The 19104-nt window shown below is 46.2% G+C and overlaps 1 protein-coding gene across 4 annotated transcripts in view; it reads right to left on the reverse strand.

The window, feature by feature from the left end:
• Positions 1 to 18070, reverse strand: part of GPAT4 (glycerol-3-phosphate acyltransferase 4) — a 31665-nt gene extending 13595 nt beyond the window's left edge. Inside the window, exons 1-2 of one of the 4 annotated variants that reach the window (XM_029226375.1) lie at positions 17890 to 18070; positions 5084 to 6066 (exon numbers count right to left, since the gene is read on the reverse strand). In XM_029226375.1, coding sequence (XP_029082208.1) covers positions 5084 to 5248 — 165 coding nt within the window. In that variant the 5' untranslated portion in view covers positions 5249 to 6066; positions 17890 to 18070. Of the gene's footprint in view, positions 1 to 5083; positions 6067 to 12095; positions 12132 to 17889 lie in introns of those variants that run through there. The other 3 variants (XM_029226377.1, XM_029226376.1, XM_029226378.1) reach the window with 3 other exon arrangements.
• Between the last annotated feature and the right edge of the window lie 1034 nt (positions 18071 to 19104).

Genomic DNA, 19104 nt, shown 5'->3' on the forward strand with positions numbered 1-19104 from the left:
GAGCGAGAGGCAGCCGCACACACCCGACCCCAACGTGCTCCCCTCCGCCCGACCCTCCTCCCATGGTCCCCAAGCTTCCCCGCCCGAGAAGGGTCCTCCCTGGCTGCCAGTGTCAGGCCACCCCCTTCGTCCACCCGCGGCTTCTCCCACCTACAGCTCTCTCCCCCGCCTTCCCCCCTCCAGGCCGTGTGGACGCGCACTCCCGTCCCACCGTGCAACATCCCCTCCAGGCCCCCAAAGGCTCTTCTCTCCTGAACCAGGTACTGCCTCTAAACCAGACCGCACTTTCTCGCCTCTACCCACTGCACTTCTAGAATGCTTTCTCTCTTTTAAGATCCAGTTCAAAGGCCAAATCTTACATGAAATGCTACCTAGCCAATTCCTGCAGTCACAGTTCGTCTCCGCCTGTGTATTTTAACTGGCGTCACATTCTGAATTAGTTCTGTATGCAGACATCTGTCTTTCCTACTAAACTATAACTGCCTCGAGGGGCAGGAGGCAGAACCCAGCGGAATCTGACCAAGCGCCCTGCACTTCGCAGGCAGTCAGTAAGGGCTGCATTTAATTCACCAGCTCCCAGTATTTCTCTTCATCAAGGTCTCCGTATGAAAGACAGACCTGAACCTAAAACCACTCCCTAGCACCATAATCCCACTCTCATCTCCTTCAGTTCAGCCTTTAAGCTACCCCCGGTGATGCTGGGATGGGGGGTGGGGACACGGACCCATGTGAAGGAGGCCTTACTGCTCCCACTCCCCAGAGGAGGACGTAGATTACAGGGTCTGAGGACTTCTTCGGTCAAGTTCCAGAGCTGATAAAAAACCCTCCAAAAAGTCACGCCTATCCCACCCGGATCCCGCAACCTGTTCAGTCTCTTCAACCCCCTCACAGCCATCACTGGTTTCCGACCCATTCCGCTGTGGAGCTTGACGCCACTCATTACAGCTGGCCCATCTTCTCTGACCTGACCTGATCAACCCCCTTCACATCAGGCAAGAAAACTCAAGTCGTTGTTTTTTTTTTTTCCTTTCATCTTTCTCGTTTATACCCAGGCTTTCTTCTCTCCTTTTCCAAATCATTCTCAACTCAGTTGGAAGTCCACTCCTAGGAATTCTACCCCAAACAATACCATCATCACTGTACTGAGGGTAAATGTGAAGCACAAACATTAAGACAACTAAGGTACTTTAAGTAACACGCTGCCCTCCGCACACAACCATCTCCCGTGACTCAGCATTAAAAGGGCCTGCACTGAGCTGTCTTCCAGGAGGAAAGACCTGGAGGACCCACCCACGCACACATCCCCCCTTGGCAGGTACCCCAAGGTTCCTTTATATAGGGAGATGAGCTGATCGTGGGAAACCATTTGTCAAGCTGCGCCGACCTAGGTCCCCCAAAAGCACAGGTATGTGTACTGCACGGACTACCCGACATCCAGCTTGAATCATCTTTATGAAGATTACCTACTAAACTGTAAAACTGGCTTATAAGATCCCAGAAGAAAATGTAGACATAAAATTAAATGTACATGCCATTAACACAGCCATAAAATACTGCCAAGACTGAAAGGTAACAAAAAAATTTTTAAGGTGTTGTCAGCTGTGAGACATGAATGAATGTTTAAAATTCTTTACTATTATATTATTTGTCTGGTCATCTACTGCTGTGTAACAAACCACCCCATAACACTGGCTTAAAATACCACCACCATTTATTCTGCTCATGAATCTGCAAACTGCACAGGGTCCGGCATCGGCTGGGTGTTAGCTGATGCTGGTTGTCACAGCTCCCCTGGGACTGGAATATGGAACACATATACGGGGCCTAGGCTTCCTCATAATGTGGCAGCCGGGCTCCAGGGGCAAGTATCCAGAGGCAGATGGAAGTTAATACTGCCACTTCTAACCTAACCTCACACGTCACACAGCGTCACGGCCACCACATTGTATATGTTAGAAATGAGTCACCAAGGCAGGTCCCCAACTCAAGAGGAGGGCAATCAGACTCCACCTTTTGATGGTAGATGTTAGAATCACTCGGGGAGCTTTTTAAAAATGCCCACCCAAACCAATTAAATCAGAATTTCTGGGGAGATTCTAGTGCTCCCAAACAAGTATTTTTTAAACACTCCCCAGGTGATTCAGATGTGTAGTTAGGAAGAGACCCATGGAATTAAGATGATCTCTGAGCTTCCTTCCAACTGCAAAATTACATATAGCACCCCAGTTTAGGAAGGGATGAAGAGGATAAAAAAAGGCAAAATAAAGGTCTCGTCTTTATTAAAAAGCACCCACAAGTTTAGGTGTATTTTATTTTATTTATTTATTTTTTATTTTTGGCCGTGTTGGGTCTTTGTCGCTGCGCGCAGGCTTTTCTCTGGTTGTGGCGAGCTGGGGCTACTCTTCGTTGCGGTGCATGGCTTCTTATTGCAGTGGCTTCTCTTGTTGTGGAGCTCTAGGTGTGCGGGCTTCAGTAGTTGTGGCACACGGGCTCAGTAGCTGTGGCTCGTGGGCTCTAGAGCGCAGGCTCAGTAGTTGTGGCACACGGGCTTAGTTGCTCTGCGGCAACTAAGGGCTTCCCTGGTGGCGCAGTGGTTAAGAATCCGCCTGCCAATGCAGGGGACACGGGTTTGAGCCCTGGTCCAGGAAGATCCCACATGCTGCCAAGAGGCTGAGCCCATGTGCCACGACTGCTGAGCCTGCGCTCTGGAGCCCGCAAGCCACAACTGCTGAGGCCCACACGCCTACAGCCCATGCTCCACTACGGGGGAGGCCACTGCAATGGGAAGCCGCGCACTGCAGCAAAGAGTAGCCCCCGCTTACCGCAGCTTGAGGGAGCCCACGCGCAGCAACGAACGCAGCCAAAAATAAATTAATTAATTAATTAAAAAAGGAAAAAAAAAGATTACCTGTCCCATGGATTGGCCCAAAAATATATGATTATAATCGACATTAAAAGCCACAAGAACGTACATCTGAAAAACACAGTCAATAGTAATAAGGATTTACTTGGCTATGAACTTTAAAATACTAATTTGAGGGGACATTTTCAAAATGGAATAGGGAAGGTACATGGATTCTAGGTCTTTTGTTCCACCCAAAGTGATCTAAATTTTAAAAATTTAGCTACTACCAAAGAACTCTGGTCTGATTACTCCTATTTTTATGTTTTAAGAATAAGTACTTCCATAGGTCTATGAATTAATCCGTTGCTTATAAACTTGAATAAAAGCTAGACATCACTCACTGTTGTCTCCTAGAAGTTTATCAGCCGTTCTACTCACTCTATACTGATGTATGTTTTTCAGTGGCAAACGGGCATGGGTAGTTACGTGGTTCACAGGAACCCTGGGTTCTACTGAAGATTTTCAGGGACTGAAGTTTAAGAAAATTACATTTCCTGATTAATTAAAACAAACACTAAAGACTGACAAGATTACTACTTCTCAAACTTTACTGTGCACCTGGGGCTCGCTGGAATGCTGATCCTAATTCAGTGGGTCTGGAGGGGGCCTGTGACCTGCATTTCTAACCAGTCTTGGGTGACACTCAGCTGCTGGTCTCAGAGCACTCTCTGAGTAGCAAGACAACCCCAGAGACCATAGGTAGGGCTCAGAAATTTTACTGTTGAATATAAGTACTTAAGTAAGTACAAGCGCACCACAGCAGCATTATGGACAGCAGCCGGAAGGTGAAAACGGCCCGTCAACAGATGAATGGATAAGCGGATTATGGTACAGACACACAGTGGAATATTACTCGGCCATAAAAACCGAAGTACTGAAACATGTTACAAAGTTATGCTACATGAAAGGAGCCAGTCACAAAAGAGCACACTTTATGTAATTCCATGAAAATGAAAGATCCAGAATAGGTCAAGCCAGAGACAGAGCACAGGTTCATGGCTGTCAGAGCCAGGGGAGGGGAAAAAGGAGGGCAAGTGCTTAATGAGTATGGGGCCTCCTTCCGGAGAAGTGAGAGTGCTGTGGAGCCACACAGAGGTGGTGACCATGCAATACTGCAACTACCACAAATGCCGGCGAACCGTTCCCTTTAAATGGTTACCTTTATGTTCTGTCAACTTCACCTCCATTTTTTTAATGTGAAAAAAAGTCATATTCTTATATAAAATACCAAAACTCAAGATTCAGTAATATACCTAAAAATATTTCCTGCTGTAATGTAGCATTTCATACAGCTCACTTCATCTTCCAGAGTCACTATTTCTTCACTGGTTAAGTCTATCACTGATAGATACCCTGGGCCACTGCAGAATTACATACAGGGAACCAAAGGAAAACGACTGAGACTATTCTGAACCGTAAGATACTATCTGAACAAATATAACTGCGCTGTGTTTCCTATTATGGTCTCAGCCATGGAAAAGATGAACCTGAAGATCTGGTGACTACTGAAAACAGATCCTGCTAATAAATCACCACATCTCTGAAGAGATAGTTAAAAGGCTTGTGGCAGAGATCAACTTCCAGGAAATATCACTTCTCACTCATTTCCTTCCCACTGTGACCAGTTCTGTTCAGTGGTATAATGACTTAAGTTCTGACATATGTTAAGAAATATACTCTTCTCCTCCTCTTTCAGAAAATAGAAAAATTCATCAAATGCCCTTTTCTGTTACTTCTTTTTGTCTGAAGTGCAAGAACGTATTAAGATAAACATTTGAAAGAGAGAAAAGACTCTCCCATACTTATCAGTCAGGGAATATGCCAGCAGCAGCTTTGAGTTGCAGTATCTGTTACATCACTGTCCGGCAGTGACTTTTTCTTTATTCTTAAGTCCCTCCGTTTGAAATAAACAGGCCAGGTGGGGGGTCATGGAATAGGTGCCTTTGCTCAGACAGACCAAACACACAAGTCCCTTAGCTCAAAAGAAAGACTGCTGAAGGCTTTCACAAGCTCACGTTTAGTTATTCTTTCTACTCAAAATGCCACTTCCTTCCCATTCTCCCAACTCTCTCCACATCCAGCAGCGAGTTCACAATCAACCAGACAAGAACAACTCTTTTTGCTAATGGTACTTCTTCCCTCCTCTGTGAAGCAACCATTTGTAAACAGCACACTCACCGCAAAGATCTTTAACAAAGTTTTCATGTAGAGCTTTCGGATACCAAAGGAGACTCCGAAAATGGCGGGGGCTATGATGAAAACCAGAAGGAGGGTGAAGAGGACGGTCAGGGAGATGCCCAGGAGGCTGACAATCAGGCTGTCAAAAGGCAGCAACAGGAACATGGTGGAGGATGCAGGCCAGGCCAGCGCCCTCCTCCCCACGAACAAAGCTCGGCCTCAGGTGGTCCTCTCCGACAGCACCGGCCTGGGGAGGGGCACCAACTCCATTCCCAAGTTCACGTCACTCGACGGCCGGAACAGAGAGCCTGGGAGTAGGATGAGAGCAGAAGGGGGCCCCCGAGGCGGCCAGCCCCCCCCAGAAGAGACGGGCTGCAGGGGTGGACGGGGCAGGGTCAGTCTTCAGTGCCAGCATCCGAGGCCAGACAGAGCGTCTGGGCGAGTGAGCGGCGAGGGCGCGATCTGGGCTCTGCTACTCTCACGCTGCTTCCAGAAGTTTTACTTTTTCTCCTGTCCAAGAGCATTTAGCAGATAAATCTCTCCTGAGGATGTGTCATTGCCAGAAGTACCAAGAAGAGTTCAACTTGGTGCCAGAAAAATCCTGATAACTCCAGTGGAGGAGGGTGACTGCTGGCACTTCCCACAGAAGGCTAGCGAACATGAATATGTGGAAATTAAATAACTGTCTTCCTTAAAACTCCTTCATAAGCTGAAAATTGCATCCATCATAGAGGGTTCACACTGGCCCCGTGCTTCCCCTGGAGAGGCTCCGGGCGCACTGCTCCCAGGACCCTCCTCTCTGGAGAGCTAGAGGCTGTGCCAGGAGGCCGCAGGTGCTGGCACGGCACGCCTCATGCTGCCTGCGGTGCGTGGAATTCCAGACGCGTCTGGCGCTGGTTTCCTCTGGATACTTTTCTCCCTAAGGCCCCCTTCTCAGCGGTGACCCGGGTCCTTGGCAAGAAGTTGCTCACATGCTGCCGAAGCTGGAGGTGGAGACAGAAACACCATCCGTCACACAAACACAAACCAAGGGGAGAGACATCACGATGCTCTGGGGTGGGGCCCGGCGCGTTTTAGGGTCAGCCTAGAGCCTGTGCCGCTCTCACAACATCAAGGTCAAAGGGACTGTGCAGAGCAACAGGTGGCAGACATGCCTGTGGAGGAGAACCACAGATGTGTCATAGTTTTCAACCCCGGTGAAACGACGACCTGTGGCCGCTCAAACTTTTCTAATAGAAAATGTATGCATATTTGGGGTTAGTAGAGGCAAACTATTACATATAGACTGGACGGACTACAAGGTCTTGGTGTAGAGCACAGGGAACTATATTCAATGTCCTGGGATAAACCATAGTGGAAAAGAATACGAAAAAGAATGTGTACGTATAACTGAGTCACTCGGCTGCACAGCAGAAACTAACCCAACATTGTACATCAACTATACTTCAATTAAAAAAAAAATCAATACCGTAGACTTCAAACAGAAGAAAAAGAAAATACACGGACATAAGACGCAGCTCAAAAGACAAGGAGGGTATACTAGGCGGAGTACACGTGCCTCCTACCTGTCCCCCCACTGCCCAGAGTTCTTGTCCACAGATGCAACCGCATCACCAGCTTCGTATTCTTCCTGAGACGTTCTACGCACACACGAGGAAATGACTCTGGCCCACCTCGCGCCCAGGCAACAGTAATGACTGCACACTACAAACACTGCTTTTTGTTTTGTTTTGTAGCTTAACGTGTCTTGGGAGAGTGTTCCCGCAGTGCACACGGAGCTCCCTTACTCTCTGAAGGTGCATAGTTCTCAACTGTTAAGAACGTTCCCTGATTTGGTAAACTGCTTTTCTGAGGTTGGACACCAATGTTTCTACCCTTTTTTTGTTATAAATAATGTAATGAATGTGCTACACGATTTAGCATACAAAATGCACATGCAAACATATTTGCAGGATCAATTCCTAGAAATGGAATTGTAGGGGAAAAGGAAATCTAGGTTTTAAAAAAATAATAACTCTTGTTTTTATTTATTTCCCCCCAGATTTACTGACATTTAACTGACAGGTAACACTGAGCAAGTCTGCAGAGTACAAAGCATGACTGATACACCTACATATTGCACACCTGCATATCGCAACGTGACACCCACAGAGTATTAGCCAAATATTTACCTTTTGTGTGTGTGTGGTGGGAACATTTAAGATCTACCCTCTCAGCAACTTTCAAGTATCTAATAGAGTGCTGTTAACTATAATCACCACACTGTACATTAGACCCCCAGAACTTATTCATTTTATAACTGGAAGTTTCTACCCTTTGCCCAACATTTCCCAACTTCTCCTACCCCTTGATCACGGGTAACCACCATTCTTTTCTCTGTTTCTACAAGTTCATATTTTCTGAATTCCACATTTATGTAAGAATATACAGTATTTGTCTTTCGCTTCTGACTTAGGAAATACAGTTTTAGTATTACAAGATATTGTCACATTTTCTACATAGATTAACTCCTCCAGCCTTTCTGGCCACTCTTTTTTTTGTTCTTTAAGACTATTTACATTGGGGATCATGCTTGGTGTTGTACATTCTATGGGTTTCAACAAATGTATAATGACATGTATCCACCACTAAGGTACCACACAGAATATTTTCACTACTCTAAAAATCCTCTGTGCTCAGATTATTCATCCCTATCTACCCCCAACCCCTGGCAATCACTGGTCTTTTCACGGTCTCCATAGTTTGGCTTTTCCCAGAATGTCATATGGTTGGAATCACAGAGTATGCAGCCTTCTTGGCTTCTTTTACTTAATACAGCCACTTATTTTTTTTCAATTTCACTATTTCAATTTTATATTACTCACTCTTAACCACAAGTTACCACTCCAAGTTCTGAACTTGGGAACATCCTATCATGTCTCTCTGGCAAACATTTTGGCCTCACGCCAATCACCTTCTGGCTCGGTTCCAATACTTTTAGAAGTTCAAGAAATGGAACAAATGAACAGGTGACTGACTTCACCTTGAGTTCTGCCCAGTGCTGTTTAGAATTCAAAGCCCTTTCTCATGTTATCTCACAGCCTGTCAGTATGTATTCTTCCCATTTTACCAGTTAGGAAACTAAGCAAGGGAGACACGGATCCCGTTCTCTGACTCCTAACTGCTCCCATTACATCCCACACACCTAGCAATTAAATTAAAAAGACAACGTTTCAGTGGCAGGGATCCTCCACTTCTTCCACTTTCACGTGACCATAATCATTGCTAACGTTTACTGACTGCTCACAGCACGGACACTGAGCTAATACAACAAGCACTGTGCACACGCCGTCCTCACTGAATGCTCACAACAACCCCACAGGGGAGTTACCATCACGGCTATGAGAGGTGAGGGAGCGGAGCTTAGAGGACAAAGTCGCCCAGAGCCACACAGCTATAAATGGCACAGGAGGAATCTGGACAAGTGCGCCTATCTCACAGCCCCGCTCTTTAACCACCAGGCCCTCCTGGCTTTCAAACTACCTTGAGCTACATTAACACTTCCTTCACGCCAGGCCTGCTCGATAGAACTTCCTGCCATCAGAGGAAAACCACAAGACAAATCTGGATTCACGCAACGGAATTTGGTGTTCTCAGAATCCAAGGTACAAACCTGCTCGTTCATTTTGAAAAACTGGCCAAGCTGACAGTACATGCCAGATTTCTAATGACATCCCAACGGACATTCAGGAAATTAGAGGTATTTCTGAGACTTAAGTCAATTCGCTGAATCACTGTATTCCTTAAACCTGTCCGATTCCAGCCTAATTCCAGGGCCACACCTCTGTCCCACTCTCCCTTCCCTGCCCACTGCACAGCTGCTGTCACATTAGCCAAGGTTACCTTGAGTTCCATGAACCTAAGGTGACCAACACCGGGGTCACTCTGACGTCCCAAGCCAGAGCTTAGATCTCTTTCCTCTGGATCACAATCGACTGAGAATTCCCAAGGTTATTCTGGGTCCGTGTCCCCAAAACATCAAAGTAAACACATTTAGCAATTTCGTCACCTAGTTCAGAGGTGGACACACCAGGCCCACAGGACAAACCTGGGCCAGTTTTTACAAGGCTCGTGTCCTAGGAACGGTGTTTGCATCTTTAAAGACTTGTAAAAAAAAAAAAAAAGAATAACATGTGACAGAGACCACCACGGCCAGCAAAACCTCAACTACTTACTATGTGACCCTTTAGAGCAACAGTGTGCAGACCTCTGTCCCAGCTGCTCTTTCCTCCCCTCCAAGGCAGTGACCTCCCCCTCGTTGCCCTCCACTCCCCACACCCCCAGAGACTCCAGGACCCACAACAGCAACTAGCCAAACGAGTTCTGTGGCCAACATTAAACAATCCTCCCGTGAATTCTTAGAGGCAAAGATGAGGCCAGCACACTGTGGCTATCAAACAGGCCTCCAAACATCTTGCCGGACTAGCGGACCAGCCATCACAGCCAGAGGTGCTGGCGTCTTAAGGCCCCTTAACACAGACTTTGGTCTCTGGAAATATCGGGAAACTGCTCACATGAGAACTCCATCACACCACAATTTCTAGATAAATGCTCTTGTAAAAGAGGCTATCACTTTGCCTCAAGTAAATATAACCACGATTCCTTGGCAGGAGGCAGGGGAAGCTATCAGCTCAAAGCACTAGTTATCCCTTCTCTTCCATTCCACACCTTTCAGCCAAATCCACTGAGAGTCGCTTGGACCAATGTTCCCCCAACAGTCCACATGGTCCAGAGAAAAACAGAAGACCCAACCAGTTCTGAGCCTTTTAGGAGGGAAGATGGCCTCATCCTAGGAATGTGGCAGTCCACCACTAGGCTAATGAAACTCTTCAACCCACTGAATGGCAAATCTGGGCCCTCAAATGGCCCACTTTCCAGGGCTTCTCAGTTCTCAGGGTGACGACATCAGGGCACATACTATGTGCCACACACCATGTTAGGCATTAGGCATTCAGTGCCTAGAGACAAGTATTCAGCAAACAGGCACATACACAGACATCACTTCCCACTTCAATGACTGTCAACAAGAAGAGAGTCCTGGGTGGAGAAAGAGGAACCCTCCTGCACTGTTGGTGGGAGTGTAAATTGGTGCAGCCACGATAGAAAACAGTATGGAGGTTTCTCAGAAAACTAAAAACAGAGCTACCATATGATCCAGCAATCCCACTCCTGGGCATTTATCCAAAGAAAACAGAAACATTAATTCGAAAAGATCCATGCACCCCAATGTTCACTGAAGTATTATTTACAATAGCCAAGATACAGAAGCAACCTAAGGGTCCATCAAGAGATAAATGGACAAAGAAGATGTGGTACATATATACAATGGAATACTATTCAGCCATAAAAAAGAATGAAATTTTGCCACTGGCAGCAACATGGATGAACTTGGAGGGCATTATGCTAAGTGACATAAGTCAGACAGAGAAAGCCAAATGCTGTATGGCTATCACTTACATGCAGAATCTAAAAAATACAACAAACTAGTGAATGTAACAAAAAAGAAGCAGACTCACAGATATAGAGGGCAAACTAGTGGTTATCGGTGAGGAGGGCGAAGGGGTAATATAGGGGTGGGGAACTAAGAGGTACAAACTATTAGATATAAAATAAGCTACAAGGGTATACGGTACAACACTGAGGATACAGTCAATATTCTACAATAACTATAAATGGAGTATAACCTTTAAAAATTGTGAATCACTATTTTGTACACCTGTAGCTTACATAATATTGTACATCAACTATACCTCAACTAAAAAAAAGAATATAAGAGTCCTGGAAGAGAAAATAAAGGAGGGAACGTACAAATTTAAATCAGGGCTTCTAAACCCGTTCTGACTCGATCACAAGGCAGAGACTATTACGATTTGCAGCTATAGAAACTTCTTTTCTGCTAGCTCTCCATGACTCTGACACATCCTACACTTCAGGAGACCATACCTACTACCAGAATATGTCCAGAGACATGCCACATACGAGCTCAAAAAGGAGAAGATATGCCATTTTATTAAAAATAAGTGCTTAGGCTACACCGGGATACTGCATTTCTAAAGCACACTGAGCACAGTGTCTGTTATATATATTAGATCTCAATAACTGGTGCATATGATCACTTCATTACGAGCAGAAGACACCCAGAGCACTGGCTGCAGTTCTAAGTACCAAACTTTTTAAGAGGGCTAGATAGAGAGGAAGGCATTTCAAAGCATGTCACAAAACCCACAAACCAAAAACTACTCCGTGGTGCCTAGCGAGCACTAAGTGCTCACACAAAGGTGAGCTGTAAAGCCAAGAAATGTGAATTAAAAGTACAGTGAGGGGCAAAAAAAGTTTCTTATAACCCACCCTATTGGTGAAAATGAGAAAATACCCTCAAATACTGCTGACTAGAGTGTACAACGGTACAACCTCTATGCAGAACAATTCGGCAATCACCGTCAGAACTTGAAATGCATATAACCTTAGATCCAGCAACTCTACTTCTAAAAACTTACGCTAAAGATAAACTGCAACAGTAGTTCTCAACCAGGGGCGACTGACTGTAGCCCCCTGGGGAACATCTGGTAATGTCTGCAGACATTTGTGATCGTCCTAACTTGGGATGCGGGGCTCCTGGCATCCAGCGCTGACTGTGGACAGGGATGCTGCTAAACGTCCTAAAAAGCCCAGGCCGCCCCTGCCACAACAAGGAAGTATCCAGCCCCAAATGGCAACCGTGCGGAGGCTGAGAAACCCTGTGCAAAAGGAGGTATGTGCAAGGTTACTGACTCCAGTACTGTCTGTAATATCAAGAGAAACATCACTGTCCATTAGTCAAGGATATAGTGGAATACTAGTCATCCGTTTAAAAAAGAGAGAGAGTGAGACATCTACATATGCACCGAGAAGAAACAACCTCCCAGTGAGATGCAGAACAAGGTCCACTGCAAATACCAACTGTGAGGGAGGGAGGAAAAGGACAAATACGTACAGTGTGCGTGTGTACCTGCAAAGACACACATCTCTGGGAAGAGACACAGGAGACTGGCAATGGCAGCTGCCTCTAGGAATGGAAGGAAGGCATCACTTTATCTTTTTGGTACTTTTAAAACTGTATTTATCATTTCTGAATAGGTAACGGACTCATGATTCAAGAATCAAAACAAACACATCAGGGTTTGAATCCTCACTCGGTCACTTAACTGGTAGTGTGAGTGTGACTGCGCGAATTACTTAATCTCTTTAAACTTCTGCTCAACATCTACTAAAAAGAATGTTCACATTTCAGTGTCTGGAACAAGGTAAATGTCCAAAATACATTAACTGTTATTACTGCTACACTAAGTTCCTGTTATTATGAAGGAGAAGGGGGCACTAGAAGGTATTTCCCAAGAAGTCATGACATTACACTGACAAGAAACCTCTTTCAACACCACTCCTGCCTAAAGGTGTTTACAATCCCTAAGGTAGCTGTCGCAAACCACAACTTTATTAGTGAATCACTGAGAATTCTAATGCAAGCTCCTCTAATGGCTTAAATTATTGAGGCTTGGAAGAGTTGAATGACGAGACAAGCTACAAAATTGGCCAGTAACAGAGGCAGGACTAGAACTTACATCTGCCCCCCAACCCCCCCGTCTTGTGGTCTTTCTGCTCCCCAGGCTGGCCTCTCCTTTGCTTTGGGGCAGGTTACACTTGAGAGGAAAGCCATCCATTTTTCCTAGTTTACTCTGTCAGGTCACAGACCCAGCAAATGCCCCCATTTTGATGTGATGGTAAATAAATGCACGTACACAGAGGAAATGTGCGCTGGGGGGAATTTGATGTCAAGCATGTCAGAGCAGTGGAGCATAAGAAATATGCCTGAATAGGACGCTGCTGCTTAGGTGGAAGGGTGTAAAAATGTTTCCAAGGAGTTGGGACAGCACAGAGCTGCTAGGTGAAGTGAACCTGAACTGCTGGAAAACCAGGGATATGCTTACGGCCAACAGCAATCCTGGATAAAACAGACGGTCCAAGACAAAGCCAGGATATGTCAGGCTCAAGGATGACTCAACTCACTAGGAAGAAGATAGGAACATGGTCAGTTTCAGGGTCTTGGTCTTAACTAAGGTCATTCTGACCCTAAGTACTTTCTCCTTGCCTAGAAAGGCCTCACGTCAGCTGGACCTGGGTAACAAGAAACGTGGTACCAAGTTCAACCCAAAGCAACATAACCTGCAAAGCTGGAAAAGAAAAAAAGGACAAAGATACAGGATACACTGACATTCTGGGGCCATCAGTTTAAGAAAGGACAATTTCATTTGCTGGGACTATAAGACCCAAGAGGTTTCGTTACCCAACCTGAACACTGCTCTCAGAGTTTCATTTCAAAATCAGTGCTCTGACATCTGAGTACTGTATATGTAACTGGAAGCAACTTCCTGGCCTTCTTTTTTCAAAAATTTGTGTCTGGTTTATTTTACTTAGCATAATCACTCTGAGAATCATTCATGCTGCTGCCCGTGTCAACAGTTCATTCCCCATTGCTGAGCTGTTTCCCTTGGTAGAACAGGCCACAGCTTCTTTATTCACTCACCTAGTGATGGGTCCTTCCAGCTGGGGACTGTTACAAATAAAGTCACTACCTACAAACCTTGCATGGACATACTTTCATTTCTCCTGCGTAAATACCTAGGAGTGGAATGACGTAAGTGTACGTTTAGCTTTTAATGAAACGGCCAAACCGGCTTCCGAACTGGTTGTACCATCTTGCATTAATTCTCACCAGCAGTGTCTGAAAATTCCACGTGCTCTACATCTTCACCAACACTCAATATGATCAGTCTTTCTAATTTTAGACATGCTAATGGGTGTTAGGTGGTATCTCACAGTTTTAATTTGTTTCCCTCATGACCAATGATATGAAGCATCTTCCATGTGCTTATTGGCCATCTGTATATCCTCTCTGGTGAAGCGCTCAGATCTTTTGCCGACTTTTTATCAGGTTATTTTATTATTGAGCTTTATCACTAGCCATTTTTTAAAAGTCAAACCTTCCCCCCCCCATGACTAAGCAGTCTCTTTACAATGAGAAAGCATTTCATCACAAAGGCACAAAATTTGTGAAACATCAGACTTCTTGGTTCAACTTGCCACAAGGTTGAAACAACCCTAATTGTGCAAAGAAAAGTCACCAAAACCACAAACTCTACTTTAACCTCAGACCTGTATATTACCAGGAACATAAAATGCTCTTTCACCTTTATGCTCACCTGACAGTGATTCTGTCCAACACAGCCGCTGCTAACCACGTCTGACCCTTGAGCACTGGAGATGTGGCTAGTCTAAACTGAAACGTGTTGTAAATGTAAAACAGACTGGAATTTCAGTGATTTAGGGTAAAACAAATGAATGTAAAAGATCTCGTTAATAATTTGTACACTGATTACATGTTGAAGTGATATTCTAGATAATCTGGGTTAAATAAAATATATTATTAAACTTATCTTCACCTGTTTCTTTTTACTTTTTTTAAAGTGGCTACTACAAAATTTAAAAAACTATACATGTGGTTTGTGTTATGTTTCTATTGGATAGCACTGACCACAAAGTTTTAAGGCAGACCCTGAAGATAATGTATCTCCAACTGGTAACGGAAAAAATACATATAGTATCTTCCCCGCCCTACTCCTCGGAGGTGTGAAGAGAACAGTGCAAAGGAAGGGGCTGAGAACTGGACTCAGGAGTCGTCTGAGGTTGGAGGCCCAGCTCTGTTACTCTCTGCTCTGTGTGACCTTCAATAAGTCATTCACCTTCTATGGATTTAAGTTTCCCCACCAGCTTTTTGGTTTCTGGTTTTTTAATTCAAAAAGTCAACAAAAGCGTATCACGTGCCTACTTTTTACAAAGCATCATTCTAGAATTGCAGATCTTGAGCTAACAGTTTAATAGAAGGCAAACACACTAACAACTATTATGAAGACAAAATAAAAAGAGCTCCCAGAGAGCAAACCAGCCTGTAGGGCTGGGTGGCGTGTGCATGTATCAATGTGTTTTAAAAGAGAGAGGGCCTTTAAGGACTTATGAAAAACTCCAAGCACTTACAACACTCCTCCTAACTCTAAAATTCTGTGCTCTTAAAAAGCATTCATCATGCTATAGAGCAAGCATTATTATACAGGGAACTGATGACATTTGCTCAGGTCCTCCCCATGAGTGTAGTGATACAGTAAGAAGTAAATGACATGCCACGATGAGGTTGTTTTACGTGAAGAAACAATTCTGCAGTACAGCTCAAGCTTAACCAGGACCAAGTATTCTCCAACACACACCAACCCCTCAGCCAAAACATACAATTCCCCCATCCGCTCATGTCTTCAGGGGCAATGATTTACCAAGACACCCTGATGCGTTCATTTGAGCGGCATTTCCATAAACTGGATGTGCATGACAACTACTGTATTTAGGTCACAAACTCACAGAAGAAAAGTCCATCCTGAAAATAAATTTATAAACAATTATGTCATATCATATAAACTGAACTTACAAGCAAACTCCAAGAAGTCTACATACAAGGATTCCCTTGTTCACAGCATCCCTCAGACAGCATTTAAGGGTAAAAAAAATTGAGGCCCAAGTACTGAACTTAGCATGGAAACTTAATTGCCTAAAGTGTGCTAGGAAATACAAACCATGGTTTTGTTTTTTAAAAAAAAAGAAAAAAAAGCCTAACCCAGCCCAGGATTCTTACCTGATCATGGCAAGGAAGGATGTTTTTATGGGAGGGCGCTACTGTTCTCTCGGCCACAAGAGCATAGCATCAGGGGTACACCCCCTAAAAAGCATTCCAGTTTCCCTTAGTCACTCTTCATTCAATAGCTATGAATGTCATCTAAATCTTTTAAAGCTTGTACTTATTCTGTTTGGATTTCCACTTTTAAGGTCAGCATCTTCCCATGTTTCCTAAAAGCTATGATGAGAACTCCTCAACTTGTCCCAAATCTAGCTTAAGAAATAATAAAGGAAACAACATAAACGCAAGCAGCATGGTACAGGAGAAAGACTAGATGCGGAGTTGGGAGATGTCTTTTCCAGCCTCAGTTCAACCTCTCATTCCCTGTAGATCTGGACAAGTCACTGAACCTCTCTGGGCCTTGAGGGCTCATCAAAAATGAAAAAGACAAGATGATCTGGAAGTTCTCATCCATACCTTCTGTTTTAACCTGTCCTCCAGCCGCTTAATTAATTTTTAGATGCCCTTTTCTGGTGCTTCTCCAATGCTATTATGTATTTCGGACTTGTACTTGTAATAGACTATGTCCCAATAAAAGTAAGTTATGGCTTTACTCCATAAAGCCATAAGGTAAGATTTTTATTTTGACTCTCAAGCTACTGTTTTTTTTTTTTTTTAAAGAACTTGGCTCATTGAAGGAACATGGTGTTTTTTTTAATAGATGTTGGGGGTAGGAGTTTAATTTATTTATTTATTTTTGCTGTGTTGGGTCTTCGTTTCTGCGCGAGAGCCTTCTCTAGTTGTGGCAAGCGGGGGCCACCCTTCATCGCGGTGCGCGGGCCTCTTCACTATCACGGCCTCTCTTGTTGTGGAGCACAGGCTCCAGACACGCAGGCTCAGTAGTTGTGGCTCACGGGCCCAGCCACTCCGCGGCATGTGGGATCATCCCAGACCAGGGCTCGAACCCGTGTCCCCTGCACTAGCAGGCAGACTCTCAACCAATGCGCCACCAGGGAGGCCCTCTCAAGCTACTTTTGACATCAAGGATTTATCCCAGAGATATGGGGGCGCGCGGAAGGGGGATGTGGATTAGACATGCTCAGTCATAGGTGAGTTCTTGAGGCTGGATGATGGGTACATGCTGGTTCACTATTCTATCTACTTTTCCATGTCTGAAATTCTGCATAATACAAGGTTGAAAAAAAATCACTGTCAAAGTGAGAAAATAATACCGAACTGGCATTAATACAGGACTCGTTTCTACCATCTCTGGCATAAGGACAATTGCTTTTCATACCGTTTCCCTTGGGTTGAGATAGAATCTACAAGACATGAAACTAAACAGACGTACTCAAACTTCAGCCAAAATTAAGGAAAATGAAACAGAAAGCAAATTCTTCAACGGATCTCAAGAAACTTATCAGCGAGAAGGTCCGCGGCACAGAGGCCTTGAGCAGTGAGGCACTGGTATGTAGTACAGCATGGAGCTTACTTCCACAGAACTACAGTATGTTTCATACGGTATATTTTCCCTAACTTTTCAACTGCGAAAGTTAAAGCCCTCTGTGACACGGAGAGTGAGGAAATAAGACCCTCCGGTAGGAGGATGCTTCGCAGGGCGTGAAATCAAAACGGAAAGGCAAGGGATATCGAGGGTTAAGAAATCCTGAAGAAAGCAAAATGGGGATCCTCTGGAGAACAGGAGCGGAAAACGTACATCCCAGGGACACCAAAAAACTTGAGCGGCCACGGTGAAGGCCTTTCCCCGTGATCTTTCACCCTCCCGAGCTCGCGGAGGGCAGGCCGCGAGGGCCGGGATTCGGCAGGACACGCGGGGGCGCGGGCCGGAGGGCGCCGCGGCGACGGGCGGGCCCGCTCTACCGCAGGGAGGGCGGCACGCTCCGGCGCCGGGAACCCCCCGGCAGCGGCAATGGTGCCTCCCAACGCCGGGGGGGGTGGGGGGCGCAGGGAGCGGGGTCGCTCGACCGCAGCCCTCACGGGCGCCGGCCCAAACCCCAGCTCCCGCAGAGGCCCGTGACCTTCAGGAACGGGCCAGCCGGACCGTACTCACCTTCCTCGAGGCTCCAGGAGGCAAATCCCTCCGGGGACCGTCCGCCCCGCCCTCGCCGCCGCCGGCCGAGGCGTGCGTAAGGACGTGCGCGCGCCCGCCCTTTGTCTATGCCGCCTTGACGTGATCCTCGCGTCCAGTCCCCACCCTCCCGTCGTCTAACCTCACGCCCAGTACCCACGCGCTGGCGCGCGCCCGGTCGGGCTGGGCGGGGCCCCGAGGGGCGGGGAGATGGGGGCGGGGCGCCGGGAGATGAGCAGACGGGGCGCCAAGTCTTGGGCCGGGGAGGCGGGGAGGCGGGGCGCCGAGGGGAGGGGCGCTGGGAGGCGGGGCTCCGAAGGGCGGGGCGCCGGGGAGACGGGCAGACGGAGAGCCGAATGGAGGGCCGAGGAGGCGGGGCTCCGCGTCACGAGCCCCAAGCGGGCGCACCCGCTACTCTCCAAGCTGCCACCTGGCGGGCGAGGACCGCTGCCTGGGCCGGGCCAGCTGCTGCAGAGACCGGTACTGTGCGCGCCGGGCCCTGGTCGCCTGCTCCTCGCCTGGCGCGTGCCCCCGAGACTCCTGCTGTGATAAGGGGAGCAGTTCCTAAAGAGAGGTCTCCACGCTTCTGAGCTGCGCCAGGGCCCGAATGCTGGCTGCTTCCCGCAAAGAACACTCTTATAGGTTCTGGAGAGAGTGAAATCAGCCCTGATCAGCGAGAAAAGGCTTGAGTCACCAAATGGCCTTGTCATCTTGGGGCTGTTGTGAGTATACAATCAGATACAGATCGGTATGGAAAGAACTTAGCTTGCGGCCGGCACGCTCAAGAAATATTAGCTGTCATCACCACCACCATCATCATCCGAGTCTCATTTACCAACTAGCAAAGCCAACGGGTTCAAGGGTTGGTGTAGGCATCTCCCTGTTCCCTCGCAGCTGCAACTTTCCAACGTCTACCTCAACTTGTAACTTACCTCTCTGCTAAAGTCTAGTTGCTGCCTGCTAGAGTTTGCATGTGTATTGCTCACCATCTCTTTAAACTTCAAACGCCTAACCCAAACCTGTATCATCTGCCCTAAAATTGGTTCTCCTTAAAAAAAATTAGCCCTTTTCCTTCCTGTTCTTAAAAGATCAAGCCCTCCCTCCTAGTTTATTCTGCACACTGCTGTCAGATTGCCAATCCATGCTAAATGATCTAATAGTAAGGCTTGAGGGTAAAGTCCATATTCTTAGACCTCA

The sequence above is a fragment of the Monodon monoceros genome, unplaced genomic scaffold, assembly GCF_005190385.1.
Source record: "Monodon monoceros isolate NGI ecotype Baffin Bay Population unplaced genomic scaffold, NGI_Narwhal_1 Super_Scaffold_17, whole genome shotgun sequence".
In the NCBI taxonomy this organism is placed as follows: Eukaryota; Metazoa; Chordata; class Mammalia; order Artiodactyla; family Monodontidae; genus Monodon; species Monodon monoceros.